This window comes from Oryzias latipes, chromosome 2, assembly GCF_002234675.1.
Source record: "Oryzias latipes chromosome 2, ASM223467v1".
Lineage (NCBI taxonomy): Eukaryota > Metazoa > Chordata > Actinopteri > Beloniformes > Adrianichthyidae > Oryzias > Oryzias latipes.
The window spans coordinates 22,751,916-22,772,409 of record NC_019860.2 but is presented as its reverse complement, the minus strand read 5'-3'; the positions used below and the strand labels follow the sequence as shown (position 1 = coordinate 22,772,409).

General features: G+C 40.6%; 1 protein-coding gene across 3 annotated transcripts in view; it reads right to left on the bottom strand.

Moving 5' to 3' along the window:
* Positions 1-20,494, bottom strand: part of LOC101166036 (fibroblast growth factor 14-like) — a 64,870-nt gene that overhangs the window by 21,728 nt on the left and 22,648 nt on the right. For 2 of the 3 annotated variants that reach the window (XM_023966232.1, XM_023966241.1), the window contains exons 2-3: positions 4,976-5,086; positions 2,865-2,968 (exon numbers count right to left, since the gene is read on the bottom strand). In XM_023966232.1, coding sequence (XP_023822000.1) covers positions 2,865-2,968; positions 4,976-5,086 — 215 coding nt within the window. Of the gene's footprint in view, positions 1-2,864; positions 2,969-4,975; positions 5,087-15,256; positions 15,953-20,494 lie in introns of those variants that run through there. The other variant, XM_023966235.1, reaches the window with a different exon arrangement.

Below are 20,494 nucleotides of genomic sequence, written 5' to 3'. Positions count from 1 at the left end.
CCTAAATCTTACACAATTGTGCGTGCTTGTTGTGAGATGCATATGCAAAATTTGTGGCTTTCCACGACCGTTCCACGTATGTCAAACCCAAAACATTTAAGTCACGCGTCGGGGATATCAAAACGTGCTTCCTGTTGAACTTTTTCTCTAAAGGGGGGAATATGTCCAACATTCAGTCTGTCTCCTAACTGGCATAGACGGCTGACAGGCGCTCCATGTTTCTCTGAAGTTAAAAGCAGTGGAGTCTGATGTATATCGACATCCTGTCATCTCCACCTTAACTAGTTATGGGGGGGGGGGGGGGGGGTGGCTGCCAACAAGAGGAGAACCGGAATGGATTCCTGCAGAACCTGGAATGATAAACACCCGGAATGCTACTCTTTCCTGGCAGGACGTTTGCCGATTTTACACCCCCAGACATCCGGATCATTTAGACTCCCTGTTTATAATTTAGACATTTGTTATCATGGAGCTGCTTGGAAACGAGTCCCAACGCTGGAACAGGATCAAACGTCCTCGGTTTCGCTCTGTGGAGCTTTGGAGGGGACTTCGACTGTAAGGGGGGAGGAGGAGGAGGACTCCCCCTCTTCAATTATTTACAGGAAGTCCTCATGCATCTGTGACTTTCAGTGACAGGCTGAGAAAGCCCAGCAGAGCAGTACAGAGCTCTGTTCTTCCTCTTCATAGTCCTTTCTCTTCCACTTACCCCCCCCCCCTGTCAGCAACCTTTTTTCTTCTTCATTTCCTGCTCTAAAACTTTTCCCAACTCCCCCGTCTCCCCCACATCCTTTCTTCCGGGCTACTTTCTCCCATATTTTTTTTTTTCCTTTTATCGCCACTTTCCTATTTTTCTTAATTTTTTAAATTTCCACTTCTATCTCCAAGTTGATTGTTTCCTCTTCCATTTTCCATTTTCCTCTCCTCTCATCCCCACTGCCCCTCATCCCCCTCTTGTCATCTCTGCTCGACAAAAGGTAACGGAGGGGTGAGGAGAGGGGCGGAGGACGTCAAAGGAAAGAGACGTCAACCGAAGAGTGTGAACTCTTTCTGAAGAGTCGGCGAGGAAATAATTTATATTCTGCTCGAACATCTCGCTTGTCTTCTTCCTCACCCCCCCCCCATCCTCCGCTCCACTTTCTCTTCCTTTTTGGCCAAATCATGTCTTTCAGACACCAACAAATAACTCAACACTAGAATATATTAAAGATTGCAACAAAAAAATAAAACAAATAAAAAAAAACAACTTTACATTTTAGAAAACAAACCAAATTGCAGGAAAACCAAACGGAATAGAAACATTTCAGAAAACAAAAGTGATTATTGTGTTTAAAGACAAAACACAATGAATAAAATCTGGAAAGGAATGTGCAATGTCCACAAAGCTGGAATAGTTTTACCTTAAACTACAGAACACATTTGAACCCTCGTTTTGTTTTGCCTGTTTAGTCATTCGTAGAGTCTGTTTCTGTGCTGGAAATATTAAGTAAGTCCCAGCTAACCTTCATTACAGGATCAGAAGTCAGAAACTCCATCTGCCGCTTTGGTTATCAGCAGGAACAGTCTCCAGGGTTCTAACTGCTCATCCTGGATGCCGCACATCTGACTCTCATTTATTCTCATTTATTAAATCAACCACTGCACTGAGCCTCACTCAGTGTGAAGTATTGTTTGTCCCACTTTGCCCTCATTAGCGTTACATCTGGACCTGATCTTCTGTCTCCTGACCCTGTTTCTGACTCTGTTTGCCTGCCCCGCCTCTCGCCTGGATCCTGACCATCCTGTCTCTCCTCTGATGCTCTCATGCCTGTTATCGACTCCTGCCTGCCTGCCTGATCCTGATTTAGCTTTGTGGACTTTCAGCTGAGCTAATAAATTTGTTTTACTTTTGCACTGAATAATTAGTTAGTGCAGGGGTGGACCTAAAGGGGGGCTGCTGCCACCCCCAGCAAAAGGTTCTGTCCCCACATTTTTTGACAAATGTTGGGAGGAAAAAGTGCCAATAGAGGCTCTTTCCAGCATTATTAATAGCACCTCAGCTAAAAGAACAGCTGTTTTTTAAACAATAATTTTAACAATTCTAAAAAAAAAAATTGAAACATGTTGCTGTAATTTGTACTTCAGGGCCACCGTACATCCATGTTCTTCCTTCCATCTTATGTTAATGATTTCTCCCACTTTGCTTTGTTTTTTTTAGAAATTTCTATTGACAAAAACTTATTATTTTTAATTTAATTTACAAACCTCTAAATGTTTTCCAAACCATCCTCTACTTATTTGAAATCCCCAAAAATGAAACTCCTCCCTAAAAATTCCTGGATTTCTTTTTTTTTTTTTAATCATTTGGAGTGAATACATTTTTCATTCATATCTCTGTCAGATCTTTTGCAATTAAGGCTGCTTCCACTGACTCTTCTCCAAGTGTGCCATCCTTCAGAGAGAACACGAGTCTCTTCAGTGGAGCTCGGTCCAGGCTGATTAAGTCATCTGCCAGATAAGTCTATCCCAAATATGCCGTCATTTATCCTGGCTTTTTCCTCCCTCAGCCATTCAAGAAAATCTCAGTGCAATCAATTTCATAAATCAATCAAACAAAAAACACATTTTTCTCTCAATTCTTTGATCAAATAGTGACTTTTTTCTCCTCTTCGTCTTTATTATTTGATGTTTAGGTAGTTGCCTGCAAAAAAAGGTGAACAGGTCTGTTTAGATAGACACCTGGCTGAGCAACATGTGACGCTCAAGCGCCCCAGAAAGAGCGAGGAGACGAGGGAGAGGATGACGCACGGCGATGTTTTGACTCCCAGGCATCCGTGCAGAAGACCTTATGCTCTGTGAGATGCCGGCGTGTGATTCGGAGTGCTCACCGAGGTGTACAGGTGGCCCTCGCCGTTCATTGCAATGTAGAGGCCGGTCTTCACAGATTGGATGGCCACGACTCTCAGACCGACAGGAATTAAGTTAAAAAGAGCTGAAACGAGACAAAAGGAGTTCATTTTCCTTCACGCTCTGAGGACTAAAATGCCACCATTTATCTTCCTAATTGATAGCATGAAATTTGTTTCATTCTAATCAAATGGATGAACAGATTCCTACTAAATAAGCTGAAATGTTCACCTTTTCTCAAATGGCAGACGTAAAAAATTACAGAAACAAAGCAAAAGTTAAAGATCTTTTTTTCAGCTTGTGACATTTGAAAATCGGCCCCCTCGTGTCTGTTTTTTTTTTTGTTTTCCCCCCCCAAAGAAGCAGTCCGTGCGTGAGCCCCGCCGGGTCAGGACCAAAGACCGCTGACGCTTCGGCAGAAGACAGCCCGTAGCCTCAGGCAGACGCTTTGAAAAGAACACCGCTGTCACTTTTCTGTTTGTTCACAACAACAACAAAACAACTTATTTCACTCCACATTGGCTTCTTTTCTTTATTTTTTTTTATTGATTTGACAACTTGTGTGTGAAATACAGAACTAACGTTTGAGTTTCTCTGATCCTGGATGGTAAAACATTGCAAAGCTTTTCTTTTATGTATAAATTTCTGTCAATAGTTTTTATCTCAAAAACTTCTAAAACAAATGCATGTTAAAAATCCCACAAAAATATGATTTATTACCTTTTTTTTAGAACATATTCATTCCTGTTTATGATTTTTTTTAAATTCCTTGAATTTACAAATTTCTATGCTTTGTTCCTACTATCTTATTAGTAAGATAGCCATTACTCATTAGTCATTAGATAGTCATAAGTCATTACTTTTTCATAATCCTATAACATTTTATCCAAAACAAAAAATAAAACATTTTATTAAATTTAGAAAATTCTGAGGAAAAATTCAGAATGTGACAGCAATAACTAATTTCTATTAGATTTGATTAGTTTATCACCTTTATAACATAAGAAGTTAGCATATTTTCTTTAATTTTGGGGGGATAAAGGACAAACCAGCTCTGTCAAAAGCACTAAACTGTTATTCATTGCAAGATTTTGATCAATAAAGCGGATAATCAAACAAAATGTTATTTTTTTCATGCTTTTCCTCACAGTTGAGCTACTTGTTGCCTCACCTGCACTGGAATTGATATTCTTGTAGCGTTACACACAAGAATTTGCTCAAACCATAAATACCATTTGATGATTTTATACTTAAAATCATTTCTAATGCAAAACTGTAAATTTCACCAAGTATTTTTGTGTATTTTCTACCCCATTTAATCGGGTTTTTGTACGTGGTTCAAGACAAAATGACTTGATCCATAGAACGGTGGATTTTTGATTGGAAGGTTGCAGGTTTGGTTTCCACATTTCTTGTGTTGAAGTACCCTTAAGCAAAAGAAATAAGAGAAAATATGATCTAAGTAAATACATTTATTAATATTTTCCTTTTTTTGACCATTCGTTTATCATATTTCAACTAAAAATGTCATACAGGATGAATATTTTTTAAACCATTTTTACTTCAGTACAAGTTTAGTAAATAAGTCATTACGAGTAGAATTTAATCAGCTATACTTTAAAGAACATAGTTTTTGTTTTGTGTAGCTGCAACATATTTAAATAAGGGCAAAAAAAAAAACATATTGTTGGTTGGTTGTGTTAGGTTTTCTTGTGTTCGTAACTCCATTTCTCATAAACTTCTACAGGAAAAGATGTCATTTGCTCCACGCCAAGGCAAAAAATTAAGTAAATTAGTAAAACAAAAAGAGGATACAGTGATGTTAAGGAGCGGAAACATCTGTAAAAACACTTGCCATAGCAGAGAAGGACAAGAAAAGCACAAAAAGATGACACTAAATAGGGGATAAAAATGGCTTTGTCTCCGTCTGAGCCACACTGGATTCAGACGTTTCAAATTGTTTTTGTGGGGAACAAAAAAGTTAATTCATAATGAGGATTATTCGCTCTGCGTTCATAGTGTTTCTTTTTTTTTTACTCTTTGAGGGCCTAATGTAGCTGCTACACACTGTGAATCCCTCGTGTCAACTCACTGGAGTTGGTGCTGTCGTCTTTGGTCCCATCCAGGCTTCCATCCTGGCCCATCTGGAGATAGAAGCCCTGCCTGCAGAACAACCTGGTCACGATGCCCTTCAGCTGCGGTTCTAACAGAGACACAACAGGGAGGAGGAGGAGGAGTTAAGGACGCTCTCCAGCGTTTGAGCTAACCGTCACGGAGACGAGGGCGCCGTTTGCTCCCTCTGAAGCTCACGTCTTGGAGGGCACCTTTGCCCACAGAATACAATGTGGCCACATGTGACCTCCAGCATCCGCTGGGATTTCTTTTGGAGAGTCTAGTCAAGCACAACCAATCCATTACAGGATTCTTGGACTAATCCGTTCTTTGTGGTCAACGTTCCACTTGAATAATACCGATAAATTATTTCCTAAAGTCTTGATGATGGAAGTGCAGCCTTGAATTGGCTGTAAATCAACCTTCCTCTCCTCTTCAGAACAAAATATATTGATATAAAGCAAGCTTTATGAAAAAAAAAACAAATAAATATATGGGTAAATATACGTAAATGTTTCTGTGAAACTGACTTTAAAGGTTACGTTGTCTGAAAAACGTTGTAAAGGTTGATCAATTTATGGTAGCATTAGAAAGGTGCATTAGAGGGTTGAGTAGCAGTCATTTCCATTGTTTATCTGTGTGATCATTTGAATATATATTTGATTGAACAGCATTAGTAGAACTTTTTTTTTTATCCCCTTGATGCCGATTGACAAAAAATATGCATTAAACCACTTCAAATAAATGTCTTAACTTCATTTGACAGAAAAAAACATGAATATAAATTATTAGAAAACATTTTACTCTTTTTAATTTGTTTAATTAAACAGATCTAGTGACTGCGTCTGTAAAAAGCTATTTTCCATCTGTTGATCAGTTATAAATAAAAAAAATTGCCTACTTTTGCTAAAATGTTGAGGTGGGCGGAGTAAACTCCAGTCTGTCAGTTTGGCCAACCCACTTTCAGTTTATTTTTTACCCCTTTAAAGTCCGACGGGTGATGTGAATCTGCTGGTTAACGTAACTGATGTAAACCGGGCGGCGGCGTCCAAACTGTTTGCAAAGAGGGCCGAATTTGGTGAGCGGGAAACGGGAGAGGGCCAACCATCTATGGGGGACTCTGGTTTCCTCCCACAGTCTGAAAACATGCTTGAATGGGTGAACTGGTGACTCTAAACTGTCCCTTTAGGTGTTGTTGTGTGTGTGTGTGTGTGTGTTTGCGTGTGTGTGTGTGTGTGTGTGTGTGTGTGTGTGTGCACGAGTGCGTGATCGTGGCCCTGTCCTGGGTGTACCCTGCCTTGCCCAACCACGGCCAGGTTAGGCTCCGGCAGCTCTGTGACGCCATCCGGGATCAAATGCATAAAATGAATGAAGTTTAATGAACTATTCTATTGCATGCCATACTTTTTATTTATTCACATAGAACAAATACTTCTAAATAGGTTTTTACCATCAAATCTCCGTTGTAGATGGCGTGTTTCGTCTAATTGTCACCACTATCAAGAAATTATACAGGCAGTTTTTTTCTTATAAATATAATTGATATTATGAAAGCAGCGGTAGAGATGTCAAAGGGTCTATATCAGGGTTCACCAACCTTTTTGAGACCGAGGGCTATTTCATGGGCACCAAGTGGTATGAAGGGCGCCACTAAAAACCTCCTAGCCCCCCCCCAAAGAAAACAACACAATTTGAGGAATTCAAAGATATGTAAGGATATAAGGATGCAAAGATAGACGTCCATATTGTTCATTTAAGAGGAAAGCGTTTAGCCGATCACCGCTGGCTCCACAGAGAAAGTGTATGTGAGCTGGCAGCGGAAACTCTTCCTGGAAGGGGCTGTTCCCCACTTTGTGACATCACAATGTCAGAACCCGCTTGTTTTTGTGGGTTGGGAGGGGCCGGTGCTCAGAGAGCAGGTTTTTAGAGGAATATTCAGAAATGGGTGAACGGATCAAAATACCACTTCGGGGTTGATCATAATGAGGAAATGACATTATAATAAACTTAACAGCTCAAAAAGTTGATTATGCATGACATAGGCTATTTAAAGTGGCATTTGGCACACGGGCCAGACTTTACTGATGTGAACTGTTGGAAGAGTTGTGGTAATTCAAAGACCAGCTGGTGTTAAAAGTGTCAGTGAAATCATTTTAATGTCCATATAAGTAGCGCTTTCCTACCAAAAATGGCCCATTTACTGCTTCTCGATCCAACCAAACACTAAATTAATGGAGCGTGCGACTTGTAAGACGATTAAACCACTGCCCTCTGGAAAAATTGGGGTTAAAAAAAGGGAATGTTATGACTAACTTTGAGAAAATGGCAGCTTAAAGACCAAAAACTGAACCCACTGGGGGTTTTTTTATACTAAATGGTGAGCCCAGCATCCCCATGAACATCTCATCCGGGTCCTTTATAATTTTCTATAGCTGATGCGTGGCTGCAGTGTACATAAATACCAATTAAACTCACAGATGTTGTGGTTTTAAAGCATTTGTTAGAACTGAACTCCAGATGTTTGCACCATTACAGATCTAATGTTCTTTTTCAACGCAGGGTTTCATTTTTAATCACCTAACAATGCGCTTTGGGCCATTTCATGATACTGCAATTAAACCAGGGTTTCCATTTGCCTGTCGCTGTTCAGATCTCAGCAGAATTAAAAAGGATTGACACCTCTGCAAAGCTCCAATCGATGATTACTCAGATGGATCCTTGCAACCCCGCCCGATGCCCCTGCTCCAGCGAGGGCGGGAATCCCCTTTTGAGTTTTTATGCGAGACTGAGAGGGATTCTATGAAGGTGTACCCTAATGCGGAGAGACGGAAGCAAAAAAAGAAAAAGAAAAGACTGACCCAGTTTTCCAGACTGTGATTGCATGTGAGGGAGACAGAGGCAGGAGTCAGGGGTGTTTTCCATCTGTGTGAAGGATCCATCTTGTGCGGCGGAGAAGAGTCACCCTTAAACCGCAAAAAGTCTCACTGCACAAAGCGATTATTAAAAAAAAATAAAAAACTTCATTTGCTTTATTTGTTTAATGGTAGCACCACGGCAATCACATGTCAGAAGGTTCAATTTTGTGATGCATCCACATCTCGTTTAGAAAATCGAACTGTCACAACCATAATATATGGGTGTATTTTAAACTCTTTCCTAATCAGTAGAGATTAACCGGTTCAGTTTTAGCAGCTTTCAACAGAACGCAGTCGAGACTCGGCTGACGGGGAATCTTCAAGGTTGTACAACAGATTACAATGTTTTATCCCATTTTTAGCTCAGTTTACCTTAGAAAAAAGCAAAAAGACTTCCTGCATTGCTGTTAATTTAATTAAAGAAGAAAACAAATTCAGTAAAGAGGTTTTATGATTTCCCGAATCTCCACGTTTTTTTAATAGAAATATTTTACTTTTTAACCAAAAAAATAATCCTTAATTGGACACTTTATTGGAAAAAAAAGCCAAAATGTTATAGTTGAAACTAAAAATGGTCTAACTGCTACATTTATTGACATATATAAACATTTAATGAAGCCTTTCCCGTTAATGCATTATGCATTTATTCCAAAATTATTTGGAGTGCAGGCGTTTGCCCCTTTGGTGTCGTCCAGCTAAACATAAAGTTCGAATGAACTAACAGGACTTCCATAAATTCTGTCTTTATTTGCTTTGCTCCACCCTCGTATTTTTCTGGCCGATGAGTGAAGAGATTTTTAGCCATGTGGTTCGAATCAGGAAAAGGCCGCTTGGCCAAACAACCGAGGTTCAGAGCTCGATCCAGACCAGATTTAGCGGACTGGGTCCGGAACAAACGGTTTTGCCAGTCTGAATAAAACGTGTGGTCACGTTTAATTTGAGACCTTTTGAGACCTGTTGAGGATCCACAGCCACCCCCGCTGAGGTATCGTTTCTATGGCAACCACTCTCACCAATCAGTAGTGAGCTTTTTGGAAGGCCACACCCTTACACCCACTTGAAAGTGGACTCGGTAGAGTCTATCAATCAAATGCATTGAAACTTGTGCAAGGGGCCCAGCAGGCTCCACCCACTTTTTTTGATTGGTCAGTTGACTACTACCAAAAAAAAAAAAAGGAATTGAACTTAAATAACTTGAACTACAGAAAAAAAAACATGAAAAAATGAGGATTGTAAAGAAAATGTAAAAAAAAAAGGTATCAGAGCAAGAATGTTTATACTGACCAATAGAACGACAATCAGCTGTTATTTCTCTATAAGTCTATGAGGTTTTGGCTTCCTGGAACCAGCGGGTACTTCCTGTTTGGGACACCAGGAGGGAGGAGTCTCCAAGTCCAGTTTTCAGTGAGTTTTCATGACACATAGGCACAAAACTTTATCAAATTCCTCGAAATTCTTCGAAAAACACAATTTAGGAATAACACTGTTTCTATAAAATGATAATTATGCGAATAAACACAAACCAAATCACGCGATAAGTCATTCGAAAACATGGCAGTGGATGTGATCAATACTTTGATTTACAGCAGATACATTCAGATTTCTGCCTCGGCACTAGCGCTCGTCATCTATCAAAGGAGACGTCGGCGTCTTCTTCTGGCCATGGAGCGTTGAGCTCCTTACACGTGGGAGGGGCTACGGATGAAGCCATTTTGGGACATGGTGATTTAACAGAGGAGCTGTGGATCCAACGATTCCACATGATGAGCTGTGTGATGCTGTGAGACCTCTGGTGGCGCCCAAGGCAGCCAGTGGTGGCATCCGGTTGTTGGTCACGTGATGCATTTTATTCGCAAAGGGCTTCCATTGCAGTTTTGCCAAACATATCAATGTCAATACGCCTCAAAAATCACCCGCTTATACCGCAAAGAAATTTTGTTATGATAAATGTGCTTTTTTTTTTGCGTTTCCATCAGGCGAATTTATCACCGCAGATGTGCTTGGAAACAACCAACTGGTTTAGCATTGATCTTCTCTAGATTGTCCTCATGAATGGTGTAGATGACTGTCTTCTGACATTGGTTCAGTCTTCAGCCGTAACTGACCCAGACTGAGACCATTGCAGGTGTTTGGCGTTAATTAGCTAATTAGCGTGTGACATCATCAGATTCCAACAATAACTTTCATCATTTTCACATTTCTTTGGAGACATTGATTGCTTTTTATTTCCTGTAAGCTATAATCACTTGATTTATTTCTTTTTTAAATAGACAATTGAAAAAATTTAAACGTTGACTTCACAAACTTTAAAACATTTTATTTTATTATTATTTTGATGAATTTGTAGCTTTTGGTTCACTGCCAGCACAAATGGCAAAGCAGGCAACTAACTTTTGTTGTTTTTTTGTGGCTGATTTAGTCTTTTCATTCATTTTTAGATTGAACTTTTAGAATTGAGCAATACCTTTAAAACCTTTAAACATTTACCATGTCTGGAAAAGGAATAAGACAAAAATATTTATTCCAGACTCATGAAATATCAAAGTTTCTTGAGTTTTTATAATCTAATATAAATGAATGAACAGGAAACATAATTAATGTCCCCTAAAGACGGAAATAAACAATACAAACTATTTGTTTTATGAATTAAATTAATTATAAAATGAAACTTGTGTCAATGTATAATTTTTTTTTAAAACAAAATGTCATTTTAAACTTTGACCCCCTTCTTCCTCTTTAAATATAAATCATATCAGGACAGAATGTGTCCTTTTAAAATCCCAATGTTCCTTCTGCTTGAATATTTATTGAAGGCCATTGCTGCATCCATCATTGATGTTGGCGCAACTTCTCGGCGTCGTGAACAGAATAATCTCCGATTCTCCGAGGGACCGTCGGCCGTTCCCGCCTTTTCATTCATAGTACCGGACTCCGGCCTTGGAGGTGTTTTTCCTGCGCTTCTCATGCAGGTGATGCTCCCACTCTTCCCAGTATCCTTATGTCTGTTACTAGGGAAATTCCCCTTCTCACGTCACCATAGCAACAGTCTCCATGATTCCAGACTGTTCCAGGGAAGGGTATTTCCCCATTTGCACACACACACGATGCAGCGTTTTCTGTGTAATTCCTTCTGATTCAGTCGACCGATCGCGCTGCAACATGCATTTGATGCGTCACTTTGTTAATTCGCTCCAGCCTGAGTCTGCATGTCGATGTAATGACGAGGAGGAAAAAAAGGTGTGTGAATGAAGAGTGAGGATCTTCTCCCGTCACACTGGAGCAGCATTTCACCAAACAAAAGCACCAAAGGATTCGTCTGCGGCTTCCCGGCGCCCTCGTTTCATCCTCGTTAGGATCGGCTTCAGCTCTGATTACAGAAACATACTGTACGGCGGCGCAGAGAGGACTTCTCTCCATCTGCGTTCAGGCTGATATGAAATTAGGATCTAATTTAGTAACATTTAGTTTGGCTTTTATGTTGTTTTTCTATCTAGAACATTTTATTCCTCAGAGGAAAACCCTCATCTCATAAGGCGATTGTGCATATTCAAATACATCGACACATTCTGCAGAAAGCAAATCTGCTAAGGAAGAAAAAAGGATCCACAGAGACATTCCTCCCGGGCCCCGGTGCGTCCGTCACACCAGTTAAAATGTGAAACAATATGACATTGGACATCTGATCCACGGAGAGCCATTTTACAGAGCGATTCCATTTTCTACCTGGGGTCAGGTTCAGACGGCGACATGGAGGCAGAGCGGCCCGAGGGTCTCTTACTTCACCTTTACCTCGGATTCTTGCTGGAAAAAGTGCAGCGGATCAGAGATCGGCGGAGAGGAGGAGTCCTGGCTGCATGTCCAAGCTAAATGCCAGGTCGCACTCATTGACGATGCTCTGAATAAAGAGCATTTTAGGAGAAAGTCACGTTCAGGATGATGCGTTTAAAGGCATCAAAGCAACAGAAATGTTTCTGTTTGTGTCTTTTGGGGTTTATTTCGAATCATTCACTTCAGATTAATTTTATACAAATTATAATAATAATAATAGCATCTGTCATTGAATACATTCATAGTAACCCCAGAAGTGTCACCGGCGACAACTACTCTGACATATTGCAACACGATCAATGTCAATCAGCTGATCCCTTATGCAAAAAAAGCGTCTTTTCATATCGAATCAACGTAAAGTGTTACATAACGGCGCAGAGCTGCTTTCAAATTCGCTGGAATCGCGGTAATAGCATAAATGACAGTAGTTGAAGGAATTTAAACACTAGGTGTTAAGCAAAGTTTTAAAAAAGAAGCTAAACGTGCTTTTCTTTCCATCAATAAAATGTCCTGCATGTGGTTGATCAGCTAGCATACATGTAGCAACTGCGTCAGACACTTAAGTTACAGACGTAAACGTTTGCATCGTCAGTATATTGTTAAACTCTTCGATTTTAAGATGATGATGATATTTTAAACGGAGTAAAATTTAAAACCCTAAACTCTAAAAGCTCTAGTCACTGAAGTTGGCTTGTCCGGCCTGTGGAGAGTCATAGAGGAGGGCGGCTGCCTCTTAAGGGAAGCCCGGGGTGTCTCATATGGCTCAAACGGTCACCTCGTGAAAATGGAACGTACCATTGTCGTGTGTGTGGTAAATGTATTGTTAAGTATTTGCAAGGATAATGGAAGTTGCACACAATTGTGACGTGCGGATAATGCTTTCATACGGTGTCCTTACGCCACACTCTAGTCCTTCACAAGGTGTTAGCAGTGGCTCCTTACTGACCGCGGACAAAAGGGTGTCCACACAAGCTACACTCTCATTCCCTTATTTCTTTATTTCTAACAGTAATGCTACGTTCACATCGGCCCCGTCAATGCACGGTCAAGCGACCACTTTCAAAGAAACGTCTATGTAAACATGTGTATAAGCCGGGGTTCCACAATCTAAGCAAGTTTTCAAAAAGCCCTCTTGAAAATGGCTAATTCTCACATTCTAGTTCAAATAAATGAATACATTAAAATCAACTTTCTGAGCTTTTAAGTGTATAATGTTCAAATATTTGGATCAATTCATGCATTTCAGAAAACCAAAGAAAAACAAATATTTTCATGTTAAAAAAAAACAATATGTGGATAAAATGGTGTGTAATTCAAATACTTTATTTTCTTTTAAGTCAAAAAAGACTCGTAGTTTACCAAAAATTGATTCTCTATACTACTTTAGTGCAAATTTGTTGTCTTGCGTGTAAGTTGGGTGATTTACAAGTTTTTAAAAAATTCTATAACTTTTTTTTGACAACTTTTTTACCCTCAGAAATCCTCCTGAAGATACGCTTCAGGGAAAACTCTAATTGGTGTTACTGCTAATGAGGAGGAGCATCAACTTGATTTCAAAGCTCCTCATAACTACAACTTCACCCCCGCAGATGTTAAGCAGAGGGGGCAAATGGGGTTGAGTTCTGTTCAGTTCTGCCTCAGAACCTAAACGACTCAGTTGATGGGCTTTTTACAGATGTGCTCATTTAGCTGAGATTACACTGAATTTGTGGAAGTTTTTCGGTGTCAGATTAACTGAACATTAATGAGCTTCCTTCCTATGAATTTGAGGGAAATGGTTCCTTTGTTATCATTTGTGTAACTCGTGTTTTTTGTGCGGTTCACAACGCAGCGATTTCGCAAATTAACTAACAGGACAGTTCACTACCTCAGGCTGCGAGAAGGATGTAATTTTAATGCTGTTAACATTATAATTGGCAATGAAAATAATAAAGTGGCACGTCCCCGCAGACTCACTCTGGATTCCTCCTGCCTACAAATCAGTCTGTGAATTTGGAGGATTGTGTAGGCATCATCCGAACTGACAGCTGTGGTATTTCATCCAGCGCTGTGACAATAAGGCAATTTACCTCGGAGCACGCGTGTCAGACATCAGACGGGCTCCGTTTGGGTTTTTACTCCACGTTCCATGTTCGTGGGAGAATATTTCTGTCTTTTTATGTAACGGGGTAGCAAAAAAAAGCCTAAAATGTCTTTAGAAGGGTTTCTATCAAAATTCATGATTTTGTTTGTATAATCAATTAGAGCGCAGTTTTCTTCACATGGGGTTCTTATGATGGATTAAAAATGTATTTTTTGTTGAAAATAAGATCCAATTTCAGGAAAATGCACAATTTGATTGCTAGGTTTTGTTTTTTTAGAAACAAGCGCAGTTGTGGCGTCGTGTCACCTGGTTTTTAGTCGAAGAACGAAGGCTTTCTGATCGGTTAGCTCCAGTTCTGTGAAGATCTCCTTCACAGAACCTCTGGAAGAGAGTGAGGGGATGCTGGCAAGTGGCTCTCACATAAACAGCACAGAGCGTGGACGCTGCCACACTTTTACCAGCAGTTCTCACAGCTGAGGGTGGAGAGCTGGAAGGAGCTGGTGAAGGAAAAAGGTGGAAAAAGAGGGGGGAATGGAGCTGGAAGGAAGGAGGAAAAACGTTGGAACTTGGGGAGGTTTGGGTGGAGAAGGAGAGCAAAAGAGGTAAGGACGCGAAGGTATGGAACGTCTGTTCTAAAAGAAGGAGAGAAAGGTGGGAAGAGGATTAGAATGGCAGGAAAAGGGAGGATGGAGGAGAAGAAAGTGGCACAAAAAAAGGATGGGGGAGGAACAAAATTTTAAAGGATCTTAAGCTAAATAGGGCATGAAGATGGGAGGAGGCCAGAAGACAGAGGAAGGTGAGGGAAGGAGGGAACAGCCTGCAAAAAGAAGGAGGGAGAAGGCTGCTGAAATGAATCAGGACAAAGATCTGACGACGGTCGTGGAGGATGGACACCTGTTAGAGACGGACAGGAAAGGAGAGATGACAAAGACCAGTCGTTTCCTGCCGCCGTCTCCCATCTTTTTTTTATCCCCACCCCTCCGCACACCGTCACCTGCTGCTGTCTCACACAATTCCAACAGCGCTGTCATGTTCATTTAGAGATTTCACAATAAAAGGATGGAAAATGTGGCTTTTTTTGTTGTTTGGTTCAAAAGGGAGCATCTTAGTTGAGGATATTTCTGCTGTCATCAATGTGTAAAGTCTAAGGAGAGAAGGGGCAAATACTGGCATTGGGGGCGGGGGGTAGACTAATCTGTGGCATCAATAATAAATGCACCTGGAAACTACTGAACCATGGGGCACAAACAAGACATGACAGAAACGCCTCTGGCGGGGCGTGAACGCAGCTGGATTTTTGCGTAAAGCTGTGCGTAAAGTCTGCGTTTTTTGGTGCCATGTTGGCGCAAATCAATAGATCAGCGTGCATGCCTGTGCATGAGACCCCCCCCCCCCCCACCACCACCACCACCACACCCGCCCCGCGCGTGCACACCTTGCCTCCTTAGCCTCCTCTTCTTCAAGCCAAATATTCGGACTTTGGAGAAGATGTCGACCAGGTTCCCATTGCACAAGCCCTGCTTCTTCCCGGGGCTCTTCCGCCGCCGGTGCGCGGTCGGTCGGTGGGGATGCTGCTCCCTCGCCTGCCGCTTCTGCCGGATCAAGCCGCTGGCGATGGCCGCTGCCATGTCTCCGCCGGAACGATAGACACAAAAACAGCCTCGTCTGCGTCCGCGTCCCCGCTTCTCTCTTCAGTGTCCGGCGGCGGGGAACGGAGCGCGGACGGCGGCGGACGCTCTCCTCCGGTCCCGCTAGAACTGCCCCATAGTTCAGCCGGTTCAAAATAAACACTTCTCTGTTCAGAGTTCTTGCTCCTCTTCCTCACCTGTTCGTCACGTCTCACCTGTCTGTCTGTCTGTCTGTCTCTGTCTGTCTGTCTGTCTCTGTCTGTCACATAACAACAGCTGCTTCCCCGGTACTGTCAGTCCGCGCGCCACCCTCGAGCGGCGAGAAAACACCGGCGGGAGAGCGGCCCGAAGCGTCCGAGCAAAGCCATGCCCTCCTCGGAACCGGTCCGTTAGAGGCTCCGCTTACTGAGGCGCGAGGGGCGCGTGCCACCGCGAGCCATTCCAGCTGTGAGAAAGATGCGCCGGACACTTACCGGAAAGACGGCGGCCTGCTTTTCAAAGTAAAAGCACGTAGCTTGCACAATAATCTAGTAGTTGTTGTATTTGCAGTTTCTCCATATTAAAAAAAACAATTGTTAAGTTTTATCCACTCTACATCTCACGAGCCTGTTAATAAAACCTAGAGAAAAAATAAAAAATGTAAAAACGTGGATGAAATTCCATCAAACGGGGCACAATAATATATAATGACTTATTTTATCTCAATGTTTCATTGTATTCATCTTTCTTATATGTTTATTTTACAATTTTAATGCAGCTCAAGCTTTTTATAATGATGTCATTTTTTTTAAATTAAGAAACGTTACGAATAAGTACAGCTGCCATTCTTTGTCACAGGTTTTACACTCGCATGTCACAAGATCAGACGGGAGGGGGGTAGTAAAAAAGTGAAAATATCATTCTTCTTATTAGTGATTATTTAATACATATTTTTTAGAAAATAGCTGCTTCTTTTTAGGTTAAGACCCAAACCTTCCTATACATACAGGTTTTATTGTCCTCCTGCAGCTGTAATTAAAGGTTTTTAATGATTTATTGATCGTTTGAATACATTTTTTTTTAAACTGCACACTTGCTGCACAGATGCTTTACATATAAAGCTGCCTAACCATTTTCAAATCCTTTTGGAACCACAGGATTAGCTAAGAGAGAAAGAGCCAGTTCATGGCAGGGAATAAAGTTGTCTGAAACAAAATATTTTAAAATAAAATCGAAATTGACTGAAGGTTTTTTTATTCTGAAAGGCTTAACCGGATGCTCCATTGAGTGCTGCTTGTAGTTTGGGATGTTGGAGCGCTCCTTGGACCATCACAGCTTTGGAGCAACACGCTCCTCTCAGCATCAACCGGTTTTCCTGCTGTGGGGGGCCTGAGGGGGTGTTTAGGGTTGTCACCCCCCCCCCCCCCCCCTCACAAAAACCTAGCTATCTGCCACAAGGAAACCCTTTCCCAACAACAGAACCATCCATTGATGATCACACACTAGCTCTGAAATGAAGCAAGAAGCGGAAATTTGAACCAAATCGCCTCAAGGAAATGGAAAATCAAACCAAAAAATCCTTCAAATCGAGTCATAAAAATCTGCAAATGTACATTTAAGCAACACAATTTGCCGTATTGGCATGATTTCAATAAAGGTGCGGGTTGTTTCGCAGGACAAACTAGGCAGGTGATGAGCTATTGCCCCCTCTCCTCCCGCCTTTTTGTCTGCATTCAGCTCATTTTAAAGAATGCAGCAGGCCCGGACTGATGGGCTGATCAGCTGCAGCGCGCGCGCGGCCTCCCGTCTGCCTCTGGCTGCAGCTCTCAGGGATTCTCAGCTGTGAGCGACAGCTGAGGCGGCGTCCGACCCCCCTGTTTGCTGTCAGATGCCGCGCCTTTCAGAACACTAAACAAACTGTAGGGCTGCAGTATCATGTTTCATGCTCTGCTCTCTGGTGAGGAGGGTTTGAATCCCTCCTGAAATGGCAGGTGTGCCGGGACACTCAGGGATATCTCTGCAGTCCGGTTAAGCTTGAACATTTAAAAAAAATACATAGGCCTGTTTTTCTAAATATAAGACGTTTCCGTCACATCCAATTTTTACACAAATGGAATAAAGATTCATTTATTCCTCAAATTTTATTCTAAAGCAAATTTTGTTCTTTTTTTTAAACATTTACATCAACAAATGTAACTTTCTCTGAAAAAGTATTTAATTAAACACCAATAGAAATGCTGTTTTTGCTTGTTGTTTTATAAATAGACGAAATACTTAAAAGCTTATTTGCATATTTTGTGTATATTTAGTGAAATTTTTTTCAGAAAAAAAACTTACCCCGACTTCTAAAACGAATTAGCCGTCCACTAAACCTGCTCAATCCATGCAGTACCTCATTTGGACCTTATTACTTTTTAAAAAATAGGTTTAGGAACTATACTAAAATGATCCCAACAGACTTTAGTTTAAGTTTAGCTTGAATAAATCAACCACTTGAAAACTCTTCCTGTTAGGTAACACAAACTCTTCAAATTATGTGTGTTTATCTCAAGTTACCCATTTTAGGTACAAAAAAAGTACAAAAATAAGTATAAAAACAAAAATCCTGGATGGCAGTCCAACAAGTTGAAACCCTGAGTTTGGTCTGTAAGGTTCATCAAAGTGGCAGAATATAAACAAAGAATCCAGGAAGTCACATCATTTCTTCTTTTTTTAAAGTGTTTATTAGTTTATTGGGGGGGGGGGGGGGGGGGGCAGAACAAAAGTATTTCGGTCCATTCTTCCACACAGCTGTGATGTTTTGCAACTTTCAACTCCTTCCACAGATTCTTCATTGGATTGACGTCCAGATATTGGCTATCCGGAGGTCCCGCCATGTCTCATTAATGTTCTCACTGATGGAAGGAGGTGTTTGTCCAAAATTTCTCCATACATGGATCCATTCATCCATTCCTTCCTTTGGATCAGTCGTCCTACCCCAAATCATGAGGCTTCCACCCCTATGCTTCACAGTGGGCTCTCCTCAGCGAAGTACCGCTTCCAAACACGGCGACTGGCGTTTCAGTCAAACAGTTCCATTTTGGTCTCATCTGACCACATGACCTTCTCCTAAGCTTCCTCTGGATCATCCAGATGGCCTCTAGACGGGCCCAGACATGTCCTGGCTTAAGCAGGAGGACCTTTGGAGCCCTCTTCAGCTCACTGACAAGTTCCCCCTGGGTAGTTTCCTCACCGTTCTGCAGATGATTTGTTCCACCAGGTGAGATCTTTCATGGAGCTCCAGGTGGAGGGAAGATTGTCAGTGATCTTCCATTTTCTAATAATTGCTCCGACAGTTGATCTCTTCTCTCTAAGCTGCTTCTTTATAATAGATCGGTTCATTCCAGTCTGGTCTATAGGTTTGTCCCTGGTGTCCTTCGACAGCTCTTTGGTCTTAATGGTTGCAGTCTGACTGTTTAAGGATGGGGACAGGTGACCGGTTCAAACAGGTGACATTAAAACAGGGAATCAGTATAGGATAGAAGAGCTTCTTGAAGAGGTTTGGAAGTGCAAATACTTATTTTCAGCACTTACATTCTTTAATAATCAAAAACTGATCTTTTTTTTTGATGAACACCACAGACCAAACTCACCTTTTCTTAGTGGAACCATTTGAAGAATCAGTGACTGATGGTTTAAAACCCGAATATGCCTTGAATTTAAAAAAGGCCTCTGTTTTTTATAGGGGCCAATGACTTGAATAATTCATCAAATAATTCTAAAACAAAGTTAATTATTAATACAATACATGTATTTATATATTGCTAGTCATTCTTAAAGCATTGTTTTAAGGTTCTTCATTTAATTTACAATTTTTTCCACATGATTTAGAAAAACATCAATCAGTATAAAAAAAAAGAAAATAATTAAAAGGTTTCACATATATTATTTAACTACCCCAAAAACTCAACTTTTGACCAATCAAAGGGAAGTGTTAATTGGGTATTTTCAACCAATCAGAGCTACTGACAAGTACTGGGCGTTTTTACTTTATGACCCCTTAATATTATTAGCATTTATGTCAGCTAGAGGAATCCAAAAACGGTCAATTTTCCTTTTCGTTTTTTATCCTAATAAAAATTGATGCTTTCTACTTACTTTAACTGTAGAAAATAAAATAGGGTTATAGGTTTGTTACTAATCAGTGTCTTCTTGTTTCGTTTTTTGTTTATATTCTTGAGATTAATGCTTTATTTTATAACCATAAGGAATTCAAAAGTATTTGAGGCGCCTTTTCAGCACCAAGGACAGCGTCTAGAAAATCCTCACCTCAGGTGCTCCTTTTTGTTGTGTACGTGTGTCTGCGTACTGAAGACACACGTACACACACACATATAGACCATCTCACCACTAGGTGGCAGCAGAGAATGACTTAGAACACAATATGACAAGTACATTTATGAATAAAAAATCATAAATGAATTCAATTCAGCTATTAAATGAAGAAAATATTACATTCGGAGCCTAATAGCCTTTTAAAGAAGTGTTTTTGTGAATATTTTTATTCAGAAAAGAATCAACAAAAACAGAAGCAGGACTCGTTCATTTCATTAATTTTTATGTGAAAGAAACAAAAACAAAATATTTGACAGGATTCCAGCAGTTTTCCTCTTCTGTAACAAACTGCATGTGTGGGGGGAAAATATATCACCACGTGTGTTGATGCATCAGTGTGTGTGGAGGATGTGTGTGTTTGTGTGTTTGCAGTGCACACTTTTATCCAGGTCAGCCCAAGTGAAGGAGTCATGAATAAATCAACAGCACATTAAAATTCATCGCTTCGGCAGCCTTTTGTGATATAACAGAAAAGACGCGGCGCTTCAGACTTCAAAAGGAAAACTCGTAAAAATTCTAATTTATGCTCTGCTTTTTATTATTATTATTATTATTATTATTATTATTATTATTATTATTTTAAGCATTCTTAAATCTTGTGTGGATCTGTAAAGAGGCAACAGAGCCCTCTACAGATTTTAAAGCATAACAGCACTTAAACTAACAACTATCCAATCCTATTCTTATTCTTT